At 34.9% G+C, this 20,718-nt stretch overlaps 1 protein-coding gene across 1 annotated transcript in view; it reads right to left on the bottom strand.

Moving 5' to 3' along the window:
• The window catches only part of LOC124366924 (metabotropic glutamate receptor 4-like), a 31,222-nt gene extending 11,297 nt beyond the window's left edge, over positions 1 to 19,925 (bottom strand). Inside the window, exons 1-6 of the mRNA XM_046823531.1 lie at positions 19,678 to 19,925; positions 15,945 to 16,226; positions 11,694 to 11,843; positions 10,313 to 10,446; positions 7,674 to 7,800; positions 1,544 to 1,742 (exon numbers count right to left, since the gene is read on the bottom strand). Of these exons, the coding sequence (XP_046679487.1) occupies positions 1,544 to 1,742; positions 7,674 to 7,800; positions 10,313 to 10,446; positions 11,694 to 11,843; positions 15,945 to 16,226; positions 19,678 to 19,888 (1,103 nt within the window). The 5' untranslated portion in view covers positions 19,889 to 19,925. The remainder of the gene's footprint in view (positions 1 to 1,543; positions 1,743 to 7,673; positions 7,801 to 10,312; positions 10,447 to 11,693; positions 11,844 to 15,944; positions 16,227 to 19,677) is intronic.
• Between the last annotated feature and the right edge of the window lie 793 nt (positions 19,926 to 20,718).

Here is a 20,718-nt window from a genome sequence, read left to right as displayed (position 1 = left end):
TAATGTAATAAATTTACTGCAAAAATCTTAACCGTGTAAAATAGGGTTAGGCATATGTGTTACAGCCGAAGAGGACATTCATATTTTGATACTGCGGGTACCTGAATTTGTAAGAAACCAATTTTAACTGTTAACATTATATAATTTGTTAGCATTACATTTTATTTATGTGTTACTATTATTCGGTTATACATTTCTAACACCTCATATGAAACAACAAATAGCAGTGATACCTACACAAATATTCCGCAGAAATTATTAGTGGGTCGAAGGATCAGTGCAAAGGAACCGGGTAACGTCGAAGAATACCATTGAATAAGACATAGATCAGTGATCGTTGTTAAGTTTCCAATCACAGTTTCTTGTTTTACTACACAAAAACCCCAAACACGAAAGATTTTACTGGTATATCTACCTCTGCATATTGCAGACGGCATTGGTTGTACATAGCATAAAAAAGAAGGTGATCAAGACATAGTTTAGTTCTCCTGCTGTTTTCACTAACGTTGTTTCGTTGTGCCAGAGAAACACACCTGTCACGAAACCTTTCATCAAGCTTCCTGCCTCTGTATCCTAAAGACTGTGTTGTAGTACGTATACTGTAAGCTTAGTCGTATGGACAGTTACCACACCGCATTGCCCCCATCGTTCTTCGGCCTTGCCACATTACTATTTCAGCAGATTCTCATTATGACCTAACACAACTTTTAGATCCGGTTATTTAATTTCTTTTGTTCTTCGAGACTCAATAAGACTGGTTATTTCATTCATTATTATCTTCTTAACACGTTCTGTTTTTTACTCGAACACGAGTTTCGGGCATTCGAATTCACACGAACACGATCTCGAATTCGCAAAGGCTATTACTCTGGAAGGTAGATAATAAGTAAAGGGTATAATTTAAAGATAGCTCGAATCTAGAATTATTTCCACAATCCCACATATTCTTCTGTACAGCTGGAAACACTGCGCAAAAACCTAGACTTCCATTGGTGTAGAGGATCAAAGGACCAGTGTAACGGTCATTAGGTAACAGAGTAGGATACTGGCGAGAAAGAAATAGCTCAGTTCTCTTCCCGCAGCTTTCACTACCGGTGTCTCGTTGTGTCGCACAAACACTCCAGCCACGAACAATGTCACCAGGATACGTACCTCTGTATGCCGCAGAGTGCATTAGTGGAACGAAGGACTAGTGCGAAAGTCACTAGGTAGCACAGTAGGATGCCAGTGAGTAGGACCAGCGACCAAAGAGTTTGGTCGCTGAGTAGGACATAGCTCAGTTCTTGTCCTGCAGCTTTCACTACCGGTGTCTCATTGTGTCGCACAAACACTCCAGCCACGAACAATGTCACCAGGATACGTACCTCTGTATGCCGCAGACTGAATTAGTGGAACGAAGGACTAGTGCGAAAGTCACTAGGTAGCACAGTAGGATGCCAGTGAGTAGGACATAGCTCAGTTCTCGTCCTGCAGCTTTCACTACCGGTGTCTCGTTGTGTCGCACAAACACTCCAGCCACGATCAATGTCACCAGGATACATACCTCTGTATGCCGCAGACTGCGTTAGTGGGACGAAGGACTAGTGCGAAAGTCACTAGGTAGCACAGTAGGATGCCAGTGAGTAGGACATAGCTCAGTTCTCGTCCTGCAGCTTTCACTACCGGTGTCTCGTTGTGTCGCACAAACACTCCAGCCACGAACAATGTCACCAGGATACCGGTCGTTGAAAAGGACATTGCACCTGAGGACAAGATGACATATGTCATTAATTTTTTTTCTTGCGTTTATACACTCATCTGGCTTTTAATGCTATTACGTCTTTAATGGCGTATACGGAAAATGATGAACCAACCCAAATATGTGATCGGAAAGAATATCAAAGTTGCATATCAGTGTTGATAATAAGATTACAGTTGCTTTAAAAAAAATCTGTGAGTTAAACATAACACTCAGGAAAAACATTTCTTTTAAGAAATATTTATCAGCTTAATACAATAAACTGCTGGATCAACAATTCTTTAAAATCCATTTGAAATTGGATCACTTTGGTTTCCAATGTTTGAACAAATAATATCGATATGAAGCATAATAAGATAATGCGAATTGAGCACCGATCTCCAGAGATGGATCTTGCTGAGGGAATTGCCAGCTATTAATGCTGACTCTGTTAAATGTTATTAAGAAACACTAGCGTGAACTACCAGTTTCGTTATCAACATATCGTTTTTTACTTAGCAAACATTAAATAATAAACCAGCTGCATATCGAAGCTTGTGATACCTTCAGAAAAACCTACTCACACTTTATTTATAAACTTTAAAAGCTATTACCAAAATTAACTAAAATACTAAACATATATTTTATTTTGCACGTATCGATACCTCCAGAGGAAGCTGGGACAATAAACGCTCCCTATACGTCTCTCTTGCTGACCCTTCCAGTCCACTAAACCTGACCGACTCCCCGTACATATCTTGCAGCAGAACTGTCCATTTGCTGTCATTAGGAAGCTGGGACAATAAACGCTCCCTATACGTCTCTCTTGCTGACCCTTCCAGTCCACTAAACCTGACCGACTCCCCGTACATATCTTGCAGCAGAACTGTCCATTTGCTGTCATTAGGAAGCTGGGACAATAAACGCTCCATATCCGTCTCTCTTGCTGACCCTTCCAGTCCACTAAACCTGACCGACTCCCCGTACATATCTTGCAGCAGAACTGTCCATTTGCTGTCCTTAGCCTGTGATTTAAACACTTTGACTTCACCGAAAGACTTTTGTATCGTAGTGTATTTGAAACGTGGCAACTGCAGACAAACCCATTACAAGGCGCTTTTTACGTTTTCTACCTCGCTACAAGATGACGCACATGGTTACACATCCTATACACGGTTTAAACAAGGAACAGATTATGTTATCGTTCCTCTGTGATTTGAAGTATATCGTAACTTCATACAACTACCTACATTTTTTGAAGTTCGTGCTGTTCGTTGCTGTTTATTTGAACTAGTTGGAAGTGTGTAAGTTTGGTATTTACTCATATGTAGATACGTGAACAATAGATTACACGGAAAATCCTAAACCGTAGTATGCTGTTTAATTTTTTAGTTAAAAATGATTAAGACATTTTCATTTACAGTTAAGATTTGTTTTAAATTATATGTATAATTTCAATAAACATTGAATCACAAAAAGTACTTGGTCCGCAGCGAGTCGACCCTGGATCTCTCACTTGCCGGGTGAATGTGCTACCATTACACCACAGAGCGCTTACTTTTTCCGAATCAATTATTTTGTATTTGGCCGTATCTGTCACATATGCGTTCAAATAAGTAAACGATTTAATGTTTATTGAAATTAAATAAAGCTATTACCATTTATACAATTTAAAGTATATATATATATATACACCTATATTTAAAACATTGAACTTGTCAACAAAATGTAATTTAACCATTTTAAGGTTAATTATTTTAACATGTACAATACAACAATGAATGGTTGGTACATTAGGGAGTCGTTGCGTCACAGAAAACACTAATATTGTGTTTATTGTCGTGACCCCGTTAAACAAAGTGGATTGCTGTAGGAGGGGGGGGCGGTAAGCTTCTTCAATTTAGTTGAAGTGTATTGCTCATTTCGTTGGAACCTGAGCTATTTTTAGGTAAATTATACTGAACATGCGTATACAAGTAGTTTGGTATTGATTAGCACTCCCACATGTGTTATATTGAGATACATATTAATCACGTGGGTATGTCAAAAAACAACTATCTAACAGAATTATTAGTTACATTTACTATAAACCTTCATAGAACAATTTATACAAAATGAGTTTTATACTATGCTATAACTGTTGCAATAGGTTTCTTTCGTATAGTATAATAAATTTATGTAAAATATTTACTAATACTAATTATACCTAAAAAATGTTACGATATTTTACATAATATTTATGAAAGAGTTACAAAGTAAGCAGCAATTACATGTACCATGCCTACGTATATTAATACGAAAAAAGTTGATAATGGTGTACATTAAGTAATATTACATTTACATTTGGTTTAATTAACCATAGTGAAATAATTAATTTATATCTATATATTAACTTTATTACTTATAGCTGTATATGAACTGCTTTTTACATCTTGGCCTTAGATGCGTAAAACATGCCATAATGGACGAGTTTAATAAAACCGATTAGGTAATAGTGAAAGAACTCTCCAAACACGTTGAAAAACTCCCTCGCAAGTGTAAGTTAAGACTCAGTAAGGTTGAGACAGAGTTGAGTAAGGTTATATGTAAAAGGCGAGACCCCTCATGTAAAACTACAAAACGCGAGTGTGATCTCGCGATGCTCACAGGATCCAAACAGAAGCTCCAGCTGTCTGTCCCCTTCCGCACAACACTTGGTATTTACAATGTCACATTTCAGTTTGAATTCTGGCCCCGATGAAGAAAATATTAACACTTGTACGTCTCAGAAACCCGCCTAGAAACAAATCTTACACTTCAGGTTCTTTTGGTCTACTTTCAATCTAACATATTTATGGTATAAATGTTCAGTTTGCCTTATTGTGTAAATTTTGAGTTTCCTTTGTTTTACCGATGAAGAAAATATACGTAGCTACAGAGGACTTGGAAACACTTCAGTGTAATGAGAAATCATCCTTAAGTTCACGTGACCTTCCAAAATAATAGTTTGTACTAGCCCTTGTGTTTTAAAAGCCTTGTGGATTTTTGGCCTGTAGTCTGGAAAGAATAGATCGTTGAGGCATGTAAGTTAAATCAAATCAAATAATATTTTATTGCATTTTATAAAATTTTAAATTGCATTGCAAATGTCAGTAAATCATTTAGTAAACAGTTTTCACACATGCCAACGTTAAAACATTCACACATGCACCCAAACCTACACTTCCACACATGCACTCAAGCACACTCTCACTGGCTCCACCCATCCTATGCCTCTCAGAAATCTCAGCGGCTAATCATGAATTAATCGACGGAGTAGAACGCTTTAGACACCAATACGCGTTTTATACGAGTTTTCAATTGGTTTTTATTGTTGGAGCTTTTTATACTTTCCGATAGCTTATTGATCAATGTAACACCAACTTGTTGTGGCAGATGCTGTGTAAGCGTCAGCCTGTGCTGTTGGGCTCGATAGTTGTCCCTGCCTCTTGTCTCATATCGGTGAATGTCCTCACCGCGGACTATGATCACGTCGTATATGTAGAGGCAGGGCAATGTCAGAAGTTTAAGCTCCCTAAAAGATTCCCTGCATGACTCTCTGTAATTTAACTTTCCAATTATTCTAATGATAGCCTTTTTTGGAGTCTAAAGACTCACTCAAATTTGTTTTTGGCACAGCCTCTCCAAAGTCTTACCCCATACGCTAAGTGTTAGTGAATTAGGCCATAGTAGGCAATGTTTAGAATTTTAGGGGAACATAGCTTTGCTAGGTGGCGCAAGGCTTATATGCCTGCTGAAATTCTAGCACACATATTGTCGACGTGGTCATGCTAGGTCAATACTCTGTCAAGGAACAATCCTAGAACCTTTGTGGAGTATGCTTCCTCTAAAAGGACATCATCCTCAAATACAGCTGGCCGTTCTGTCAAGTGTAATTTTGTCTTTACTGTTAGCATGACACTACTGATCAAGCATTGTGTGCTTATTATTTTATAGAGTTTAAAAGTAAAACACATGTTTTGGCCTCTTTTAAGAACTTTAGTATAAAATGTTATCAGCTCTTGAGTATCAGACAATTTTGGATTGTATACTATAAATAAGTAAATTATAAAGAAACCACTGAATTGGTCCAGCCATTATCAAGATTTGTGCTTAGCAACACAGTAGATAACGTTGTTATGAGGTTATCAAACTAATGCATGGAATGTTTCAAAAGGTTACTTTATTAGTCACTATATCAAGCCTTATTTTAAAATTTGATCCGTTCAAGTTGTGATTATAAGTACATTTTCTTAGTAAGCACTACATATATTTGCATAGTTTCATAAAAAACTAACTACTCTTTAAAATACACAAAGGATAAAAAACGGTTTGTAAAAAATTAACAGAATCCTAAAAGTAGAAAAGTTCTAACATTTTTCTGTAAATGTTTAAAATCTTTTTTTATTTTGTATTTTGGAATTTTGTTATGTTCCTGTTATTTTTCTGCCATAAGACTCAAAAACAGAACCAAACTTATCTTACACGGTTCCTGTGAAAAATTATTCAAAAGTTCAACAATGTAGCAAAGGCCAATTGAATCATCCGATTCCTCACCTTGTGCGTTTAATTTTTAATAAGAGTACTAGTTTTAGTGTAAATTTATGAACAAATATTTATTAATAAAATAAAAATGAATAAAGTACTTAAAGCTTCTAGGCTGTATAAAAGTGTGAACATTATTTTGTATGTAAATCAAAAGTCAACAATCAATATTCGTTCCTACTCATTTCTCATATTTATATTCATTACATGGAACGAAGAGATTTAAATCTAATTTAAAAAAAAACCTATGTTTAATGTCAAACTTCCATTAATTTCGTACTGTCCATCAACACTAGGCCTCCCTGGATGAAGCCATCGGTGTAACTATTACTTAAGATTAAAAGTGATGAGATCAAACAGAGTATTAGTTCACGTCGCACAGAAGTTTAGCCTCAAAGCATGCGAATCAGCTAAACAGATTTTAAAGCCAGGTAAATCGCTGCAAGCCGACCCACGAGTTCAGACTAAAAAGGGAACTCAGATTTCCTCATTAACTTCTCCCGTTTAACGCCGCGTCGGCTCAGCGTTGCGGTACTTTGCGCGGAGTGGCGAGCCTCACTGATACAAGTGAATAGTCTGTTCTGTTTGTGGGAGGTAACACTACACGTATTTGCAGAATTTATTTATTCATTAGTGTTATTATTTAGAATTGTAAAAATCTTCTTTATATAATTAAATTAATTAATGTATTTATTTATTATTCAATAAATTAGTTATAAAATTTACTTGAATCTGACTTCCAAAAAATGTCTGCCTGAAATCACGTAACATGGTAAGCATTAACAGTCTAAATTTTATCCCATAATATTACAGAACATTGATTGTTTGGTAGTAACACAGGCCCGGTTGTATGTAAAGAAGCTATAGAGATTAAAACACTAACCAAACCTCACATATGGACAAGAATTTACTAAGTATCCTATCAAAGCCTGACGAAATTGGGTTTTATCATTATTTGATCTCATACTATCATAAATAGTGCCGCAATTCTGCAAAAAACCTACTTAGCGCATTGGCACTTTATATGGGTATATATAAATAAGTTTAGATTTTAGTTCTTTATGTTTAGTTCACTACTAATATAAAATCGTATTTCGGTTATAGTTTGTTGATGTTGAATTAAAAATGGAATATTGCAACGATTTTTGATTAATTAAATATGGTAATGATATCTTTAAATTAATGAATATATACACTCTAAAGTACTGCTGGACTTTTCGGTAATATCTGTGTTAATTCGAGTAGCTCATTCTTCAAAGAACTAAATACGGGATATAAAGTTTTACTGTGCTGCATTATCTATCTACATTATATTCTATTACAATTTGCTGTTAGCCCAGGCACTCTCGGCCCGCATATAAAACCTGCGCTGTAGTGGCTATGATGTACCTACCAATAGCCCAGGCACTCTCGGCCCTAAGGAACACCTCAGGTATCTCCAGGCAGATCTGCTTGGCGGCGTCTGGAACTGTACCTTCAGGGCAGTTTACACATTGTGTCTCATCTAGGGGGTGTCTTATCTGGAAAAAATTCAACTGAAATAGTAAGCTTGAAAAACATTACAATATATTCTTTTGAATTCAGTAATAGGATATGAGTAGTAGAGTTTTTACATCTTTCGTAAAAAATACGTAGGATCTCAATGGAAAATTATATTTCAAAGAGAGTTAATGTAGTCTAAGTTTATTTTTTAATTAGTGTTTTTAGAAAACTGTGTAGTTCGGAAGATTTACTAAGAGTATGAAATAATGGGGATTTTTTGTTTAAACACCCAAAAATAACACTATGCTATAGTGTGTAATAAACAGAGTATTTCATTTATAAAAACACGTGTAACTATCTATAATAATATCTTGTATAAAACCCATTTCACACTATATTTAAAACACTTATGAGACCAACATATTTATATACTTACCAGATCTTGAAAAAGTGATTGAAGGGACTATACACAGGAAATAACGTAGAAAGAAGTAAATTATTATGAAGGAAGTAAACTATTTTTGACTCAAGTACACGTTTTAGCCAAGGCATTTACATATTTCATTTTTAGGGCCACCAAAATCAACGATACAATGGTATCAAAAATAAGCTACATCACAAGTAGATAAAATGGTCGAAATTAAACACATTTTTACATAATTTTACTGATCAGATTAATGTATGTATTTATATACCTGATCAGGGCAACAATACAAACGATATTGGGGATCCGGGAATAATTTACCCAGAAAGAAGGTGACATGGAAGGAAAGTAGACAATGTTTGATTAAAGTATGCCTCTCAGATCGGTATTTATGTCTTTCAATCGTGACAGCAAGACTTTTGTATGTACAACTCTAGCATGTACGTAGTTGGAAGTATGCTGTTATTGATTTAAAGCAGAAATGCTTCTTCACGCGATAAACCTGACATAAGAGCGAGAGGCTACTAACCCATACTTTTAAACCTTTTAGCAATGAACATTGAAATAATATTTACCATAAACATGGCATAAACCCTGATTTTGATCTCAGGTTCAAAATTATCATGTTACTCCATCATAATATGACATCATTATTGTTGTCACTCAGATTACTACACACTTCCTTTGGTACTCCTAAAAACTGTCCGTTTGAGGGCTCTACAACAGTCCAAATATCCTGGAATGGATCTGAAAATTTGAACATCTTCCATTGCTATTATTTCAAAAATCTCTTATCTACAGATGAGTTCATTATTAAATTAAAAATAATATAACTTGTGAAGTGTCTGCTATTAAATCTGCTTCTAACACCGTTACTGCTACAAACAAAAATAGTTTTTACTCTTTGTTTATATACATTTATTGTTCATTTATGTAAATTATATTGTAACATGCTTATATGCATTTCAGAACACGTAAGCTTTTTTTCTCTAGCTTTACAAATAACGGAGTTGTGAATTTAAAATAAGTTAAAACGGACGCAATATTTAAATGAAATAGCTCACCAAATGGACCAACAAACTTAGCTGACTCATAAACAATCTATTTTAGTACCAAGTTTAGACCTGTTTAGGTTTTTGGGAAGTTTCTAGTTTCCATAAGTTGCGTTAGATAGCACGGATCTGGGTTTGGGCTCACGTGGTCTTGTTATTTGAAGTTATAAATAAATTGGCAATAAGTGCCAAATTAAAAAATGTTAGATTGAAAAACGTTGATGTTGTGTACTAAATTTGACTAAAACTTACAGTTAAGTACAAGCAACTGTACCTACTTTGTTCTATAACACTTGACGTAAAGAATGTATTGGTATTTATGGAAGTCTTCCTGAACATATATTTTACAGGTCAGAACAAAATTATTATTGAAATCACTCTATCAAAGTTTAGTAACCATAATTACATATATTTAAATTATTTCAAGTGTAAAATAATAATAATAAAAAAAACAGTACAAATATGGACTGAAAATTGTTTACTCTTAATTGTACTGTGATGTTTACCTCATATGAAAGTGGTCTAAATAATAGTTTTATATTTTATTAAAAAAAATACATTTACTGAAAATATTATCGAAATTTAATACGTAAAAAATAAGTCATATAAATGTAAATTTTAATAATTAAAAAGTATATATCATTTAAAATTAAAACTTTATAAGCAATAAGATATGTTATGCTTTTTCTACTTACAATAAAACTAAATATAAAACAGGTTACTTTAAAAGATAATATACATTATCTCTATATTTATACGACAATAGTTAACTGGTACTGGGAACCGTTGAAGCAATGCCAGCAGCAAGATTCCCCTTCTACGTACTTCTTGGCTTGCCCCAGCTCGCAGGCTGGACTGCATACAGACGCGGGGATTGAGGGTGCGATAATCGGAACTGTATATTTATACGACAATAGTTTACCTGGTACTGGGAACAGTTGAAGCAATGCCAGCAGCAAGATTCCCCTTCTACGTACTTCTTGGCTTGCCCCAGCTCGCAGGCTGGACTGCATACAGACGCGGGGATTGAGGGTGCGATAATCGGAACTGTATATTTATACGACAATAGTTTACCTGGTACTGGGAACAGTTGAAGCAATGCCAGCAGCAAGATTCCCCTTCTACGTACTTCTTGGCTTGCCCCAGCTCGCAGGCTGGACTACATACAGACTCCGGGGGTTGAGGGTGCGATAGTCGGAACTGTATTCCTGGAATTCAATAATTTTTTCAGACAAATTCTAATTTTGAATGTTATTATAATGTAAATTAATATTTATATCAGTAGCAAATATTTATTAGGTTTAACCTATTTTTTTGTCAATTATGACAATTTTACTCATTATTATATAGGAAAAGGTAGGAGTACGGCAGGCTACATTACTAATAGCAGCCTACCAAGAGTTAGCACTCAAATGTGTAACCGATATTTTTTTTATTCTATAGATATACAGACAGAAAAAGATTGTACCAATTTCAAGATTGATAGAAGGAACCTTGTGCAATCCCCCTAATAGATTGACTTAAATGTCATTTCGTCAAATCCATTTGATGTGTTTACGTGTTTATTACCAAACAAAAAGTAGCCTATACGGAAATGTAATTCAATATAAATTTACAAGTTTACAGCTCAACTAGTTTCTGAAATATCCAGCGGGATACGATTAGATATACAGACAGAAGGGGACTTTCAACTACAATTGAATAATTGCAGGGTGCACAAAATATTTATGCTGATTGAATTCTATAGATTTCACCTGCAACTAAGCTCTGCCGAATCCCACGTAGAGACATGCACGATGAATTAACTGTTTATTTTTCTATACAAAATACTGTTCATGTGTTACCTGTTTCTATACATTAATACCTCGATACAGGATTAATGAAGAGTCCAATACAATGCAACGAAATTCTTACTGACCAGTCTAACAAATTTACTGCATTGGTATTTTATCTCACATTTTATATCATACGTTTGTAATCAGTTTTTTACAAAAGGTTGTATTTTTACTATGTTGTTGTCACCATTCTTAACAATTCGACTTGTCAAATTTTGTGTTATTAATTTTCTATAGAATTAGGTAATTAAAGCCTTCTAATAAATATAAAGACTGTATGTTAATTTTTTTATTATGTTTATATAACATGAACGGCAAAACTTTTGAAAACATACAAATTGTTAATTCTTCATTTCCACTTTGGCCGATAAAGTCCTATATATTTTTGTACTTAGTAAAAAGAAACTACTTTGGACTTACCTGAATTTATTTAAAAAAAGTATGTAGTTTACATCATCTATTTAATTGAATAAATAATGGAATAAGTTATTATAAATCATAAAATTAATATTTTATAATTTAGTGCGTGTAGCTTGATTAACAAGTACTTTTACAACCAAGCAATTATTTTAATGTTCGATGGAATTCGGTATTTGACTAAAAAATGTATGGATACTAACCTGACATGTTCAGTCTGAGCTCCCCCTCCACGTACTCCCCCACGTGCACCCACTGGTAGTTGCCTGCCGTCACCTGCTTGAAGTGAATAATGTTGTAGCGGGCCGGGCCGTCTCCGTTGGGGTCGAACCGAAATTTATCTCCGGAAAGACCTAGGAATAGAGAAAAGATTAACCTTCACTCCCACACATCCACGTGCATTCACTGGTAGTTGCCTGCCGGCACCTGCTTGAAGTGAAATATGTTGTAACGGGTTGGTATTTGACTAGTATTCAGACGATTTCACCTTAAATTTGCTTTGATGGTAATATAATTAATCCTATTTCATAGAGTGTATAACTATATACAACGATCTCTTAACATAACTTTTTATTTAACATTATGAGTAGTTTTCATTGATTTCAAAATAATTTATTTTATTAAAGATGCAATTCTCTCAAAAAAAATAAATAGTATAAATTTTAGAATTGAACCATATAACTATTACAAAATATATTAGGACTTTTATTATCATCCATTCTTAACTTAGTTAATATTTTAAATTTTAATAAATTTCATTTATTAACAAAACTAATAAATGAAATAAGTGTGTGATAAAAGAATACAAGCGATGTCATGCACAGTGTAATATAAATTAAATAACACAACTGTGCACAACATTATAAAATATAACGTCTGACATTCCATGGTAGTTTGCTAAAATAATTGTACTAATCTATGCAAACCCAAGTACTAAACTTGTCCATTTAAAACATTATTTAACTTCAATTTAACAAACTATAGTTTGTTTATATTTAGTTTTGTTTTATCCGTTTAATTACTTTTCTTATCATTTACAAAACATCTAAATAATTTAAAGAATAATATTTAACGAGTATGTACAATGACATATGTCAATTAATAAACTGGTTGTTTAGTTTAATTGGACAGAGCCAATTAAAATGAACGCAAACTTCTAAAACATTCAAAGTGTTTTTGCACAAATGTTGACGCATCACTGATTGGCCGAAGGGAAATACAAGGAAAAATAATTAAAACTGCTGAGAGAAGTCAGTATTTCAATAAAACAGTTTTTAAATTAATGCAATATGTCATTACCTTTCAGATATCATAACAAACCTCATATAGGACAATTACGTTTCAGAGAAGCCATTATTTACAAGAAATATGTGTTTAAGTTAATAGAGTGTACCATTATTGACCAGATATCTTATAAAAAACTACAAATAAACAGTTTAGTTTCAGAAAAGCCGGTATTTAGAATAAATCTGTTTTTAAATTTATGCAATAAGTCATTATCATTCAGATATCACATGACAAACCTCATATATGGAAGTTAAGTATCAGAGAAGCCAGTTTTTACAATAACTCAGTTTTAAAACAGTCTGGCATTACTGATCAGATATCACATAACAAACCTCATATATGGAAGTTAAGTATAAGAGAAGCCAGTATTTACAATAACTCGGTTTTAAAAGCAGTCTGGCATTACCGATCAGATATCACATAACAAACCTCATATATGAAAGTTAAGTATCAGAGAAGCCATTATTTACAATAACTAGGTTTTAAAAGCAGTCTGGCATTACCGATCGGATATCACATAACAAACCTCATATATGGAAGTTAAGTATCAGAGAAGCCAGTATTTACAATAACTCGGTTTTAAAAGCAGTCTGGCATTACCGATCGGATATCACATAACAAACCTCATATATGGAAGTTAAGTATCAGAGAAGCCAGTATTTACAATAACTCGGTTTTAAAAGCAGTCTGGCATTACCGATCGGATATCACATAACAAACCTCATATATGGAAGTTAAGTATCAGAGAAGCCAGTATTTAAAATAACTCGGTTTTAAAAGCAGTCTGGCATTACCGATCGGATATCACATAACAAACCTCATATATGAAAGTTAAGTATCAGAGAAGCCAGTATTTACAATAACTCGGTTTTTAAAACAGTCTGGCATTACCGATCGGATATCACATAACAAACCTCATATATGGAAGTTAAGTATCAGAGATGCCAGTATTTACAATAACTCGGTTTTAAAAGCAGTCTGGCATTACCGATCGGATATCACATAACAAACCTCATATATGGAAGTTAAGTATCAGAGAAGCCAGTATTTACAATAACTCGGTTTTAAAAGCAGTCTGGCATTACCGATCGGATATCTTAAAAAAAATACCTCATATAGCACAGTTAATATTGTCTAACGCTCAAGCAAATGCCTTGTACGTACCATCATCATCAGCACCAATCATAATTCTCCTTATATTATATAAATAAAGTGTAATTAAATTATCGTGTTTATAAATAAAATATTCTTATATCTTGCAGACTGAAACCCAAGAAAAGTATGTTATAGCCTGTGAAGTCATAGAACTCGCAATCGCTTTGTTAAAAATATCTAATATTGTATATGAGAGATTTTTAAGAAATTACACCTTAGAGTAAGAAATGGTTTTATTTCGATTTTTGAAACGTATTTTTTACATTTAGTACATATAATGATGAGAATGTCTGAAACTATTTTATTCTATGAATACATTAAAAGCAGTTAGTTAAAGTAATCGAAACTCTGAAGCATTAGATTAAGATTTTTAAATGTTTTAAACGGATAATATAAATGCAAATTAAAAATAAACCTGTTTACTAGGGAATTTAATAACTTTTAGGGAATGCATGTAACATTATTGATGTAACTGTGCAGAATTCAAGAACGCAACAAGAACAAGCCGGTGTGCAAACAAATTGCAATCAGCTTGTTAATTGGCTTCCACGTATCAGGATGGAAACCAAGACACGCCTGTGGCTTATTCAACCACTTCGATTTCAGCACTGGCGAATTTTCTTCCTTACAATTCAGCTTTATGTGTGAGCGGTCTCGAATAAATGAGTATAGAAAGCTTTTATGTAAATCAAACCCCTATCTTTTATCTTACATCGTATATGTACATCATAGTTTCTTATCTAGAAATATATCTTATGAATTGTTAAAATCAAAATATTAATGATGTACAAATGTCTACTGTAACAATACTTAGTTGATCAAAAGAGCTGTTTGATTATCAAACTGGTTCAGTTTCACCCATATTAAAAAGTATCTCAATATTGTTATCAATTTCAACTTTTATGAACGGTTTATTGTTATTTACGTTATATTTCGTATATGGTGATTGCCTATATGTGTTAATGACGTAATATTAAGCTTCGTTATATTATTCATGTTTTATTCTGCCGTTATAACGTGTAAGTATTTCTATGACAACCGCGCGTCGCGCTAGTACGTCTGGCGTTTTGAGTCGATGTCAGCCATCCTTAGTCCTCTGTCATGACGGTTTGCTCCTTTGTGAGTTACATTTAGTCTCACAGTGCAGAGACCTGGAGTATTTGTGTCTTTAATTCTAGTATCTACTGAACAAATGAAATATCTTACGCACAAAGAGTCGATTGGTTTCATTGGCGTGATGGCAAAAACGTCACAGATTGTGAAACATTACTAAATAGACAATGCAATGGACATAAACCTTGACAAAAATACGAAAGTATACTAACGTTATCCCCATAAAAAGTGTATATCTAATTTCTCTAAACCTGTCTCTGAAAAAAACAGCTATCATACTTTTAGGTAAACAAAACACTAAAGTGATAACTCAAAATCAAGATTCAGTGTTAGCTATTTACTAACGGTTACTAACGGGATTTTAAAAACTTATATATATTTTTTTGTTTACTTGCATAACAAAGGCCTAAAATACAGCAATGTTTACAACGAGATTTTTTCTTATCATCCTAACATAATTTTGGTATTAAAATATAACTTATAAAAATATTCGCAATCCATTTTTTGTGTGGAATTAAGTATAATTACCAAGATTTTCTATTAAAATACCAGCTGAAATATGAGACAATAACATCCAGTTAATGAATTAGTTGGTGAAGCTAAACTATGCCTATTCGCAAAAGTCCAGTCGCTTATTTTAGAAAACAGTTTATTTAATACTGCCCATTTTTGGAACTACCACTGAATATTTTAAGTTTAGACTATGTAATCAGCTGTATGAGACTATTAAACACATTATTTAGGATATTTAGAGGCTTCAGAAAGTTGATTTTCTCTATTATAAACTTTGATGGTAACTGAAAAAAAATTTATACTATTAAATTTTACATTACAGTTTTCACGAAATAAATTGGTGGTGACGGAATGAAGAGGAAACATAAAATAAAAACACAATCCACCTTTAAAGTTGACTGTCCTCAGGTACTTGAGCAGCTCGGGGCCCTTGGTGGGCTTCATAGCGTCACAGAGTCCCGGCCGTCCCTTACACACGGCCCGGTGCATGTCCTTGAAGGCGTGTGCGAAGGCCATCACCGCGTCACTCACGAACTGAAGCTGGTTCTCGAAGGCGGTATTGTCTCTGGTCAGTCGCTCTTTGGTCGTGCAGGCTCGAGTGTATTTCTGGTTGTGAGGAGTCCGCGAACTGTTCGGGTAACGGCAGTGAAAGTGGTCCTCCCAGAATTCTGAAATAGATAGATTTAGTGTGGCAGTAATTAACTCTACCTCAGAATGTGAACATTTGATTATACGAACTGTTAGGGTAACGGCAGTGAAAGTGGTCGTCCCAGACCTCTGAAATAAACAGATTTAGTGTAGCAGTAATTAACTCTACCTTAGAATGTGAACATTTGATGATACGAACTGTTCGGGTAACGGCAGTGAAAGTGGTCGTCCCAGACCTCTGAAATAAACAGATTTAGTGTAGCAGTAATAACCTCTACCTTAGAATGTGAACATTTGATGATACGAACTGTTCGGGTAACGGCAGTGAAAGTGGTCGTCCCAGACCTCTGAAATAAACAGATTTAGTGTAGCAGTAATTAACTCTACCTCAGAATGTGAACATTTGATGATACGAACTGTTCGGGTAACGGCAGTGAAAGTGGTCGTCCCAGACCTCTGAAATAAACAGATTTAGTGTAGCAGTAATTAGCTCTACCTTAGAATGTGAACATTTGATGATACGAACTGTTCGGGTAACGGCAGTGAAAGTGGTCGTCCCAGACCTCTGAAATAAACAGATTTAGTGTAGCAGTAATTAACTCTACCTTAGAATGTGAACATTTGATGATACGAACTGTTCGGGTAACGGCAGTGAAAGTGGTCGTCCCAGACCTCTGAAATAAACAGATTTAGTGTAGCAGTAATTAACTCTACCTCAGAATGTGAACATTTGATGATACGAACTGTTCGGGTAACGGCAGTGAAAGTGGTCGTCCCAGACCTCTGAAATAAACAGATTTAGTGTAGCAGTAATTAGCTCTACCTTAGAATGTGAACATTTGATGATACGAACTGTTCGGGAAACGGCAGTGAAAACGCATACGTTGTGCGATGTTACCAGAAATTGCTTAATAAATGTACACCAAGAGTTAAGCAATCAATCCACTAGGTTCTAGAATCTGCAAGCTAGCTGAAACTAGAACTTTCGAAATAATTATCGATTGCAGAATAAAATAAAAATATTCGAATAAAAATCTTATCATTGCAGTATGATTTGATGTCCGTTTACAATTAATTATTTAGGACAATTTCGAAACTGCAGATACAGTAACAGTCACTCTAAAAGACGAATTGCTGCATAGTAAAGCATTTATAACTAAATAAATTCAACTAACATTATAATAACGAAATATAAATAAATACTAGCTTTAAACCACTTATTTGAAGTGTAGTTCTATATAGTTCTACTAAATATTTGTATATTTCAGTAGTTCCTGTTTTTTTATTTTTCCGCTTAAGTGAAGAGGAATGAATTATTCATAGTGCTCCAGATAATTTAATTTTGTACGTTTTCTACAACTTCCACATTAACTCGTCACAAAGCTGTAACTAAGATGAACTTTGCGAAAAGAGAATCAAATTAAATAATTGTGGAACGTTGTCAGTTTTAATTTTCTTTCCTGAACTCCTTGTTTTGCAGTTTATATTTTGCATTGAATGTTCTGTTGAAGTAGCTTTTACAGCTTCTATCACTTAAAGAAACATCCTCCTACCAGATTTTACTTGAATTATACTATTCATCTCTACCAGTTAAATATTTAAAAAATGCAAGTAATGTATAGTAAAATGAAACATGAAAACATTCGTTGTTATTCAAAATATGGACCGTACATTTTTTGCGATAAAACATAGTGCTAGAGTGACCATCACTGATACTAATATTATGTTTATATAAACTCAATTAATTTTGAATTTTGTGTTGAAAGGGCCGTGATAATTAAGTAAATGCATAAAATATTAATATAAAACAATGATTTATGAAACATATACCACAAAAGTCGATAAGGTACTATAAATTGTATGTAATTCATTAATATCATTTTATATTGAGGTGATAATCTTAAAGAATGTTAGTGTTTTTATGTTAGAACGGTAATAGTTTCGGTTCTGTAAGACATTCTAGGTTTGGTTTCAGCTTTGTATTTGAATTTTGAATCAAATTATGTGCGACTACAGATTTATCAACACACTTTCCATTTTAATACTTGTGCTCTGTCAATCTAATGTTCTTATGTGAATCTTTTTACTCATTCTAGTTTTAAGAAATACATTCTACTAAATAGTATTTTTGGATTAGCAATGTGATTCTTAAAATGCTCAGTAAGGATTCTGTGTAGCGGAATAAAAATTATTATTTTAATAGTTTTGGTGATTTAAACAAATTAAAATCTCTGGTAGTAATTGGACAAGTAAGAACCTCTCGTCAGAAACATGGCCTACTTTTGTAAGAACCTAAAGTTGAAAAAAATCCACACACTCATCACCTAATCTCTATGAACGCAAAGGATTCTATCCGACGACAATCATCCATAACGGTAACGTACAGGTGAGAAAGTGTTGACCTGATGGTCGCTGAGACTAGATGTGTCAGGTTAGTTCACTCATGCTGTGCAGGTCTATATTGTAATGCGACTTAGCTAAAACTTTCTATTGACTTTAGTTCAAGAGATCCTCGCCAATCCTAAAGGTACAGGAAGACGACTTACTGCAGAACATCCGCCCCCATCCTAGGCATAATATTTAACCGCAGTCAACAAAGTCATAACTTAAGTGAGTATAGCGCAAGTGGATTCATTCCGATCACAGTAATCCATAACGATATTAATGCGTGTTAATTTCCTTTAACGTGTCTTCTCCTATCCATCTCACTAATATAAATTTGAATCTCTGTGTGGTGTAAAGAAACCGGAGTACAATATATTATGTTTCGGGGTCGTGGTTTGGGAGGTGTTCCACTGCCTTGTACTCCATCTCGCTTGTCCCACTGGGCAGTGTTCCTTGCATTTTCTTCCCATCCATTTTCCACTACAGGTGAGTGGTGAAAGAAAGAACATCTGCAAACTGTGCAGTGAGTTAAATTATTTGGTAGTCCGTCTCTGTCTACAGCCGGTTGCTTCACACAATGATATACTAAGTAAAAACTTTGTTTTCTCTCAATCACTGTATTTGTATTGCACTATAATTTATAACAACTAGTATATGCCGTCCCTACAGAAAAGAAATAAAAGAATAAAAGTCGTTTATAATTACTAAATTTATATCAAATATATTAGGAATAAGTCGAGTTACAAATTTAGCAACTATGAAAAATGACTACTTTTTTCAAACTTGTTGTTACTATGGACTGACTAAACATTACATTCAAGATTTATTCAATTATTGCTTTTGTAGGGATTTTAATATGAATATTTTAAAAATAATGGCAGTTATATTGCTTACAAACCCACGTTATGTTGAATAAACCCCCCTCCCCAAACACACATAAACACTATGAAATCTATCAAAACATACTTACAATTATTACAGGAGTTCACTAATAGCGTTTTACGTTGGCTTGCAGCAGAAAGCTGCTGACAAAGAAAAGGAGATGTTATCATATAGTAAACCTCGTATATTTGAGACTACACTCACCTACAAACCAAGGGTTTCGCTTGTTGTTTTCCACTGTCAGATTGAGAAAGTAGAGGTCGAAACCTTGTACGGGGTTAGCCTGTGGTTGTACGCTCAGTGTCCCCTCGACTTCCGCCTCACTGCCCTGCCACACCAGACTCCGTGCAGACCAGCCGTCACTACCGATCCAGGAGAAGCTGCCTGTAGCATTACACCTCCGCACCGCCCGCATCAGTCCCGCCACCTCCTGGTCCGACCCGAATATTATAGCTCCTGTGGAAACAGATATATAGTCAGTGTACACTCCACCTCACTGCACTGTTACACCAGACTCCGTGCAGACCAGCCGTCACTACCGATCCATGAGAATCTGCCTTGTAGCATTAAATCTCCACACCGCCCACATCAGTCTCGCCACCTCTTGGTCCGACCCGAATATTATAGCTCCTGTGGAAAACAGATATATAGTCAGTGTACACTCCACCTCACTGCACTGCTACACCAGACTCCTTGCAGACCAGCCGTCACTACCGATCCATGAGAATCTGCCTGTAGCATTACATCTCCGGACCGCCCGCATAAGTCCCGGCACCTCCTGGTCCGACCCGAATATTATAGTTCCTATTGAAACAGATATATAGTCAGGGTACACTCCATCTCATTGCACTGTTACACCAGACTCCGTGCAGACCAACCGTCACTACTGATCCAAGAGAAACTGTCTGTAGCATTATATCTCCGCACCGCCCACATCAGTCCCGCCACCTCCTGGTCCGACCCGAATATTATAGCTGATGTTGAAACAGATATATAGTCAGAGTACACTCCATCTCACTGCACTGTTACACCAGACTCCGTGCAGACCAACCATCACTACTGATCCAAGAGAATCTGTCTGTAGCCTTACATCTCCGCACCGCCCTCATCAGTCCCGCCACCTCCTGGTCCGACCCGGATGTTATAGCTCCTGTTGAAACAGATCTCTAGTCAGAGTACACTCCATCTCACTGCACTGTTACACCAGACTCCGTGCAGACCAACCATCACTACTGATCCAAAAGA

This window comes from Homalodisca vitripennis, chromosome 7 (genome assembly GCF_021130785.1).
Source record: "Homalodisca vitripennis isolate AUS2020 chromosome 7, UT_GWSS_2.1, whole genome shotgun sequence".
In the NCBI taxonomy this organism is placed as follows: domain Eukaryota; kingdom Metazoa; phylum Arthropoda; class Insecta; order Hemiptera; family Cicadellidae; genus Homalodisca; species Homalodisca vitripennis.
The sequence above is the reverse complement of the archived record's forward strand: the minus strand, read 5'-3'. Positions and strand labels throughout refer to the sequence as shown.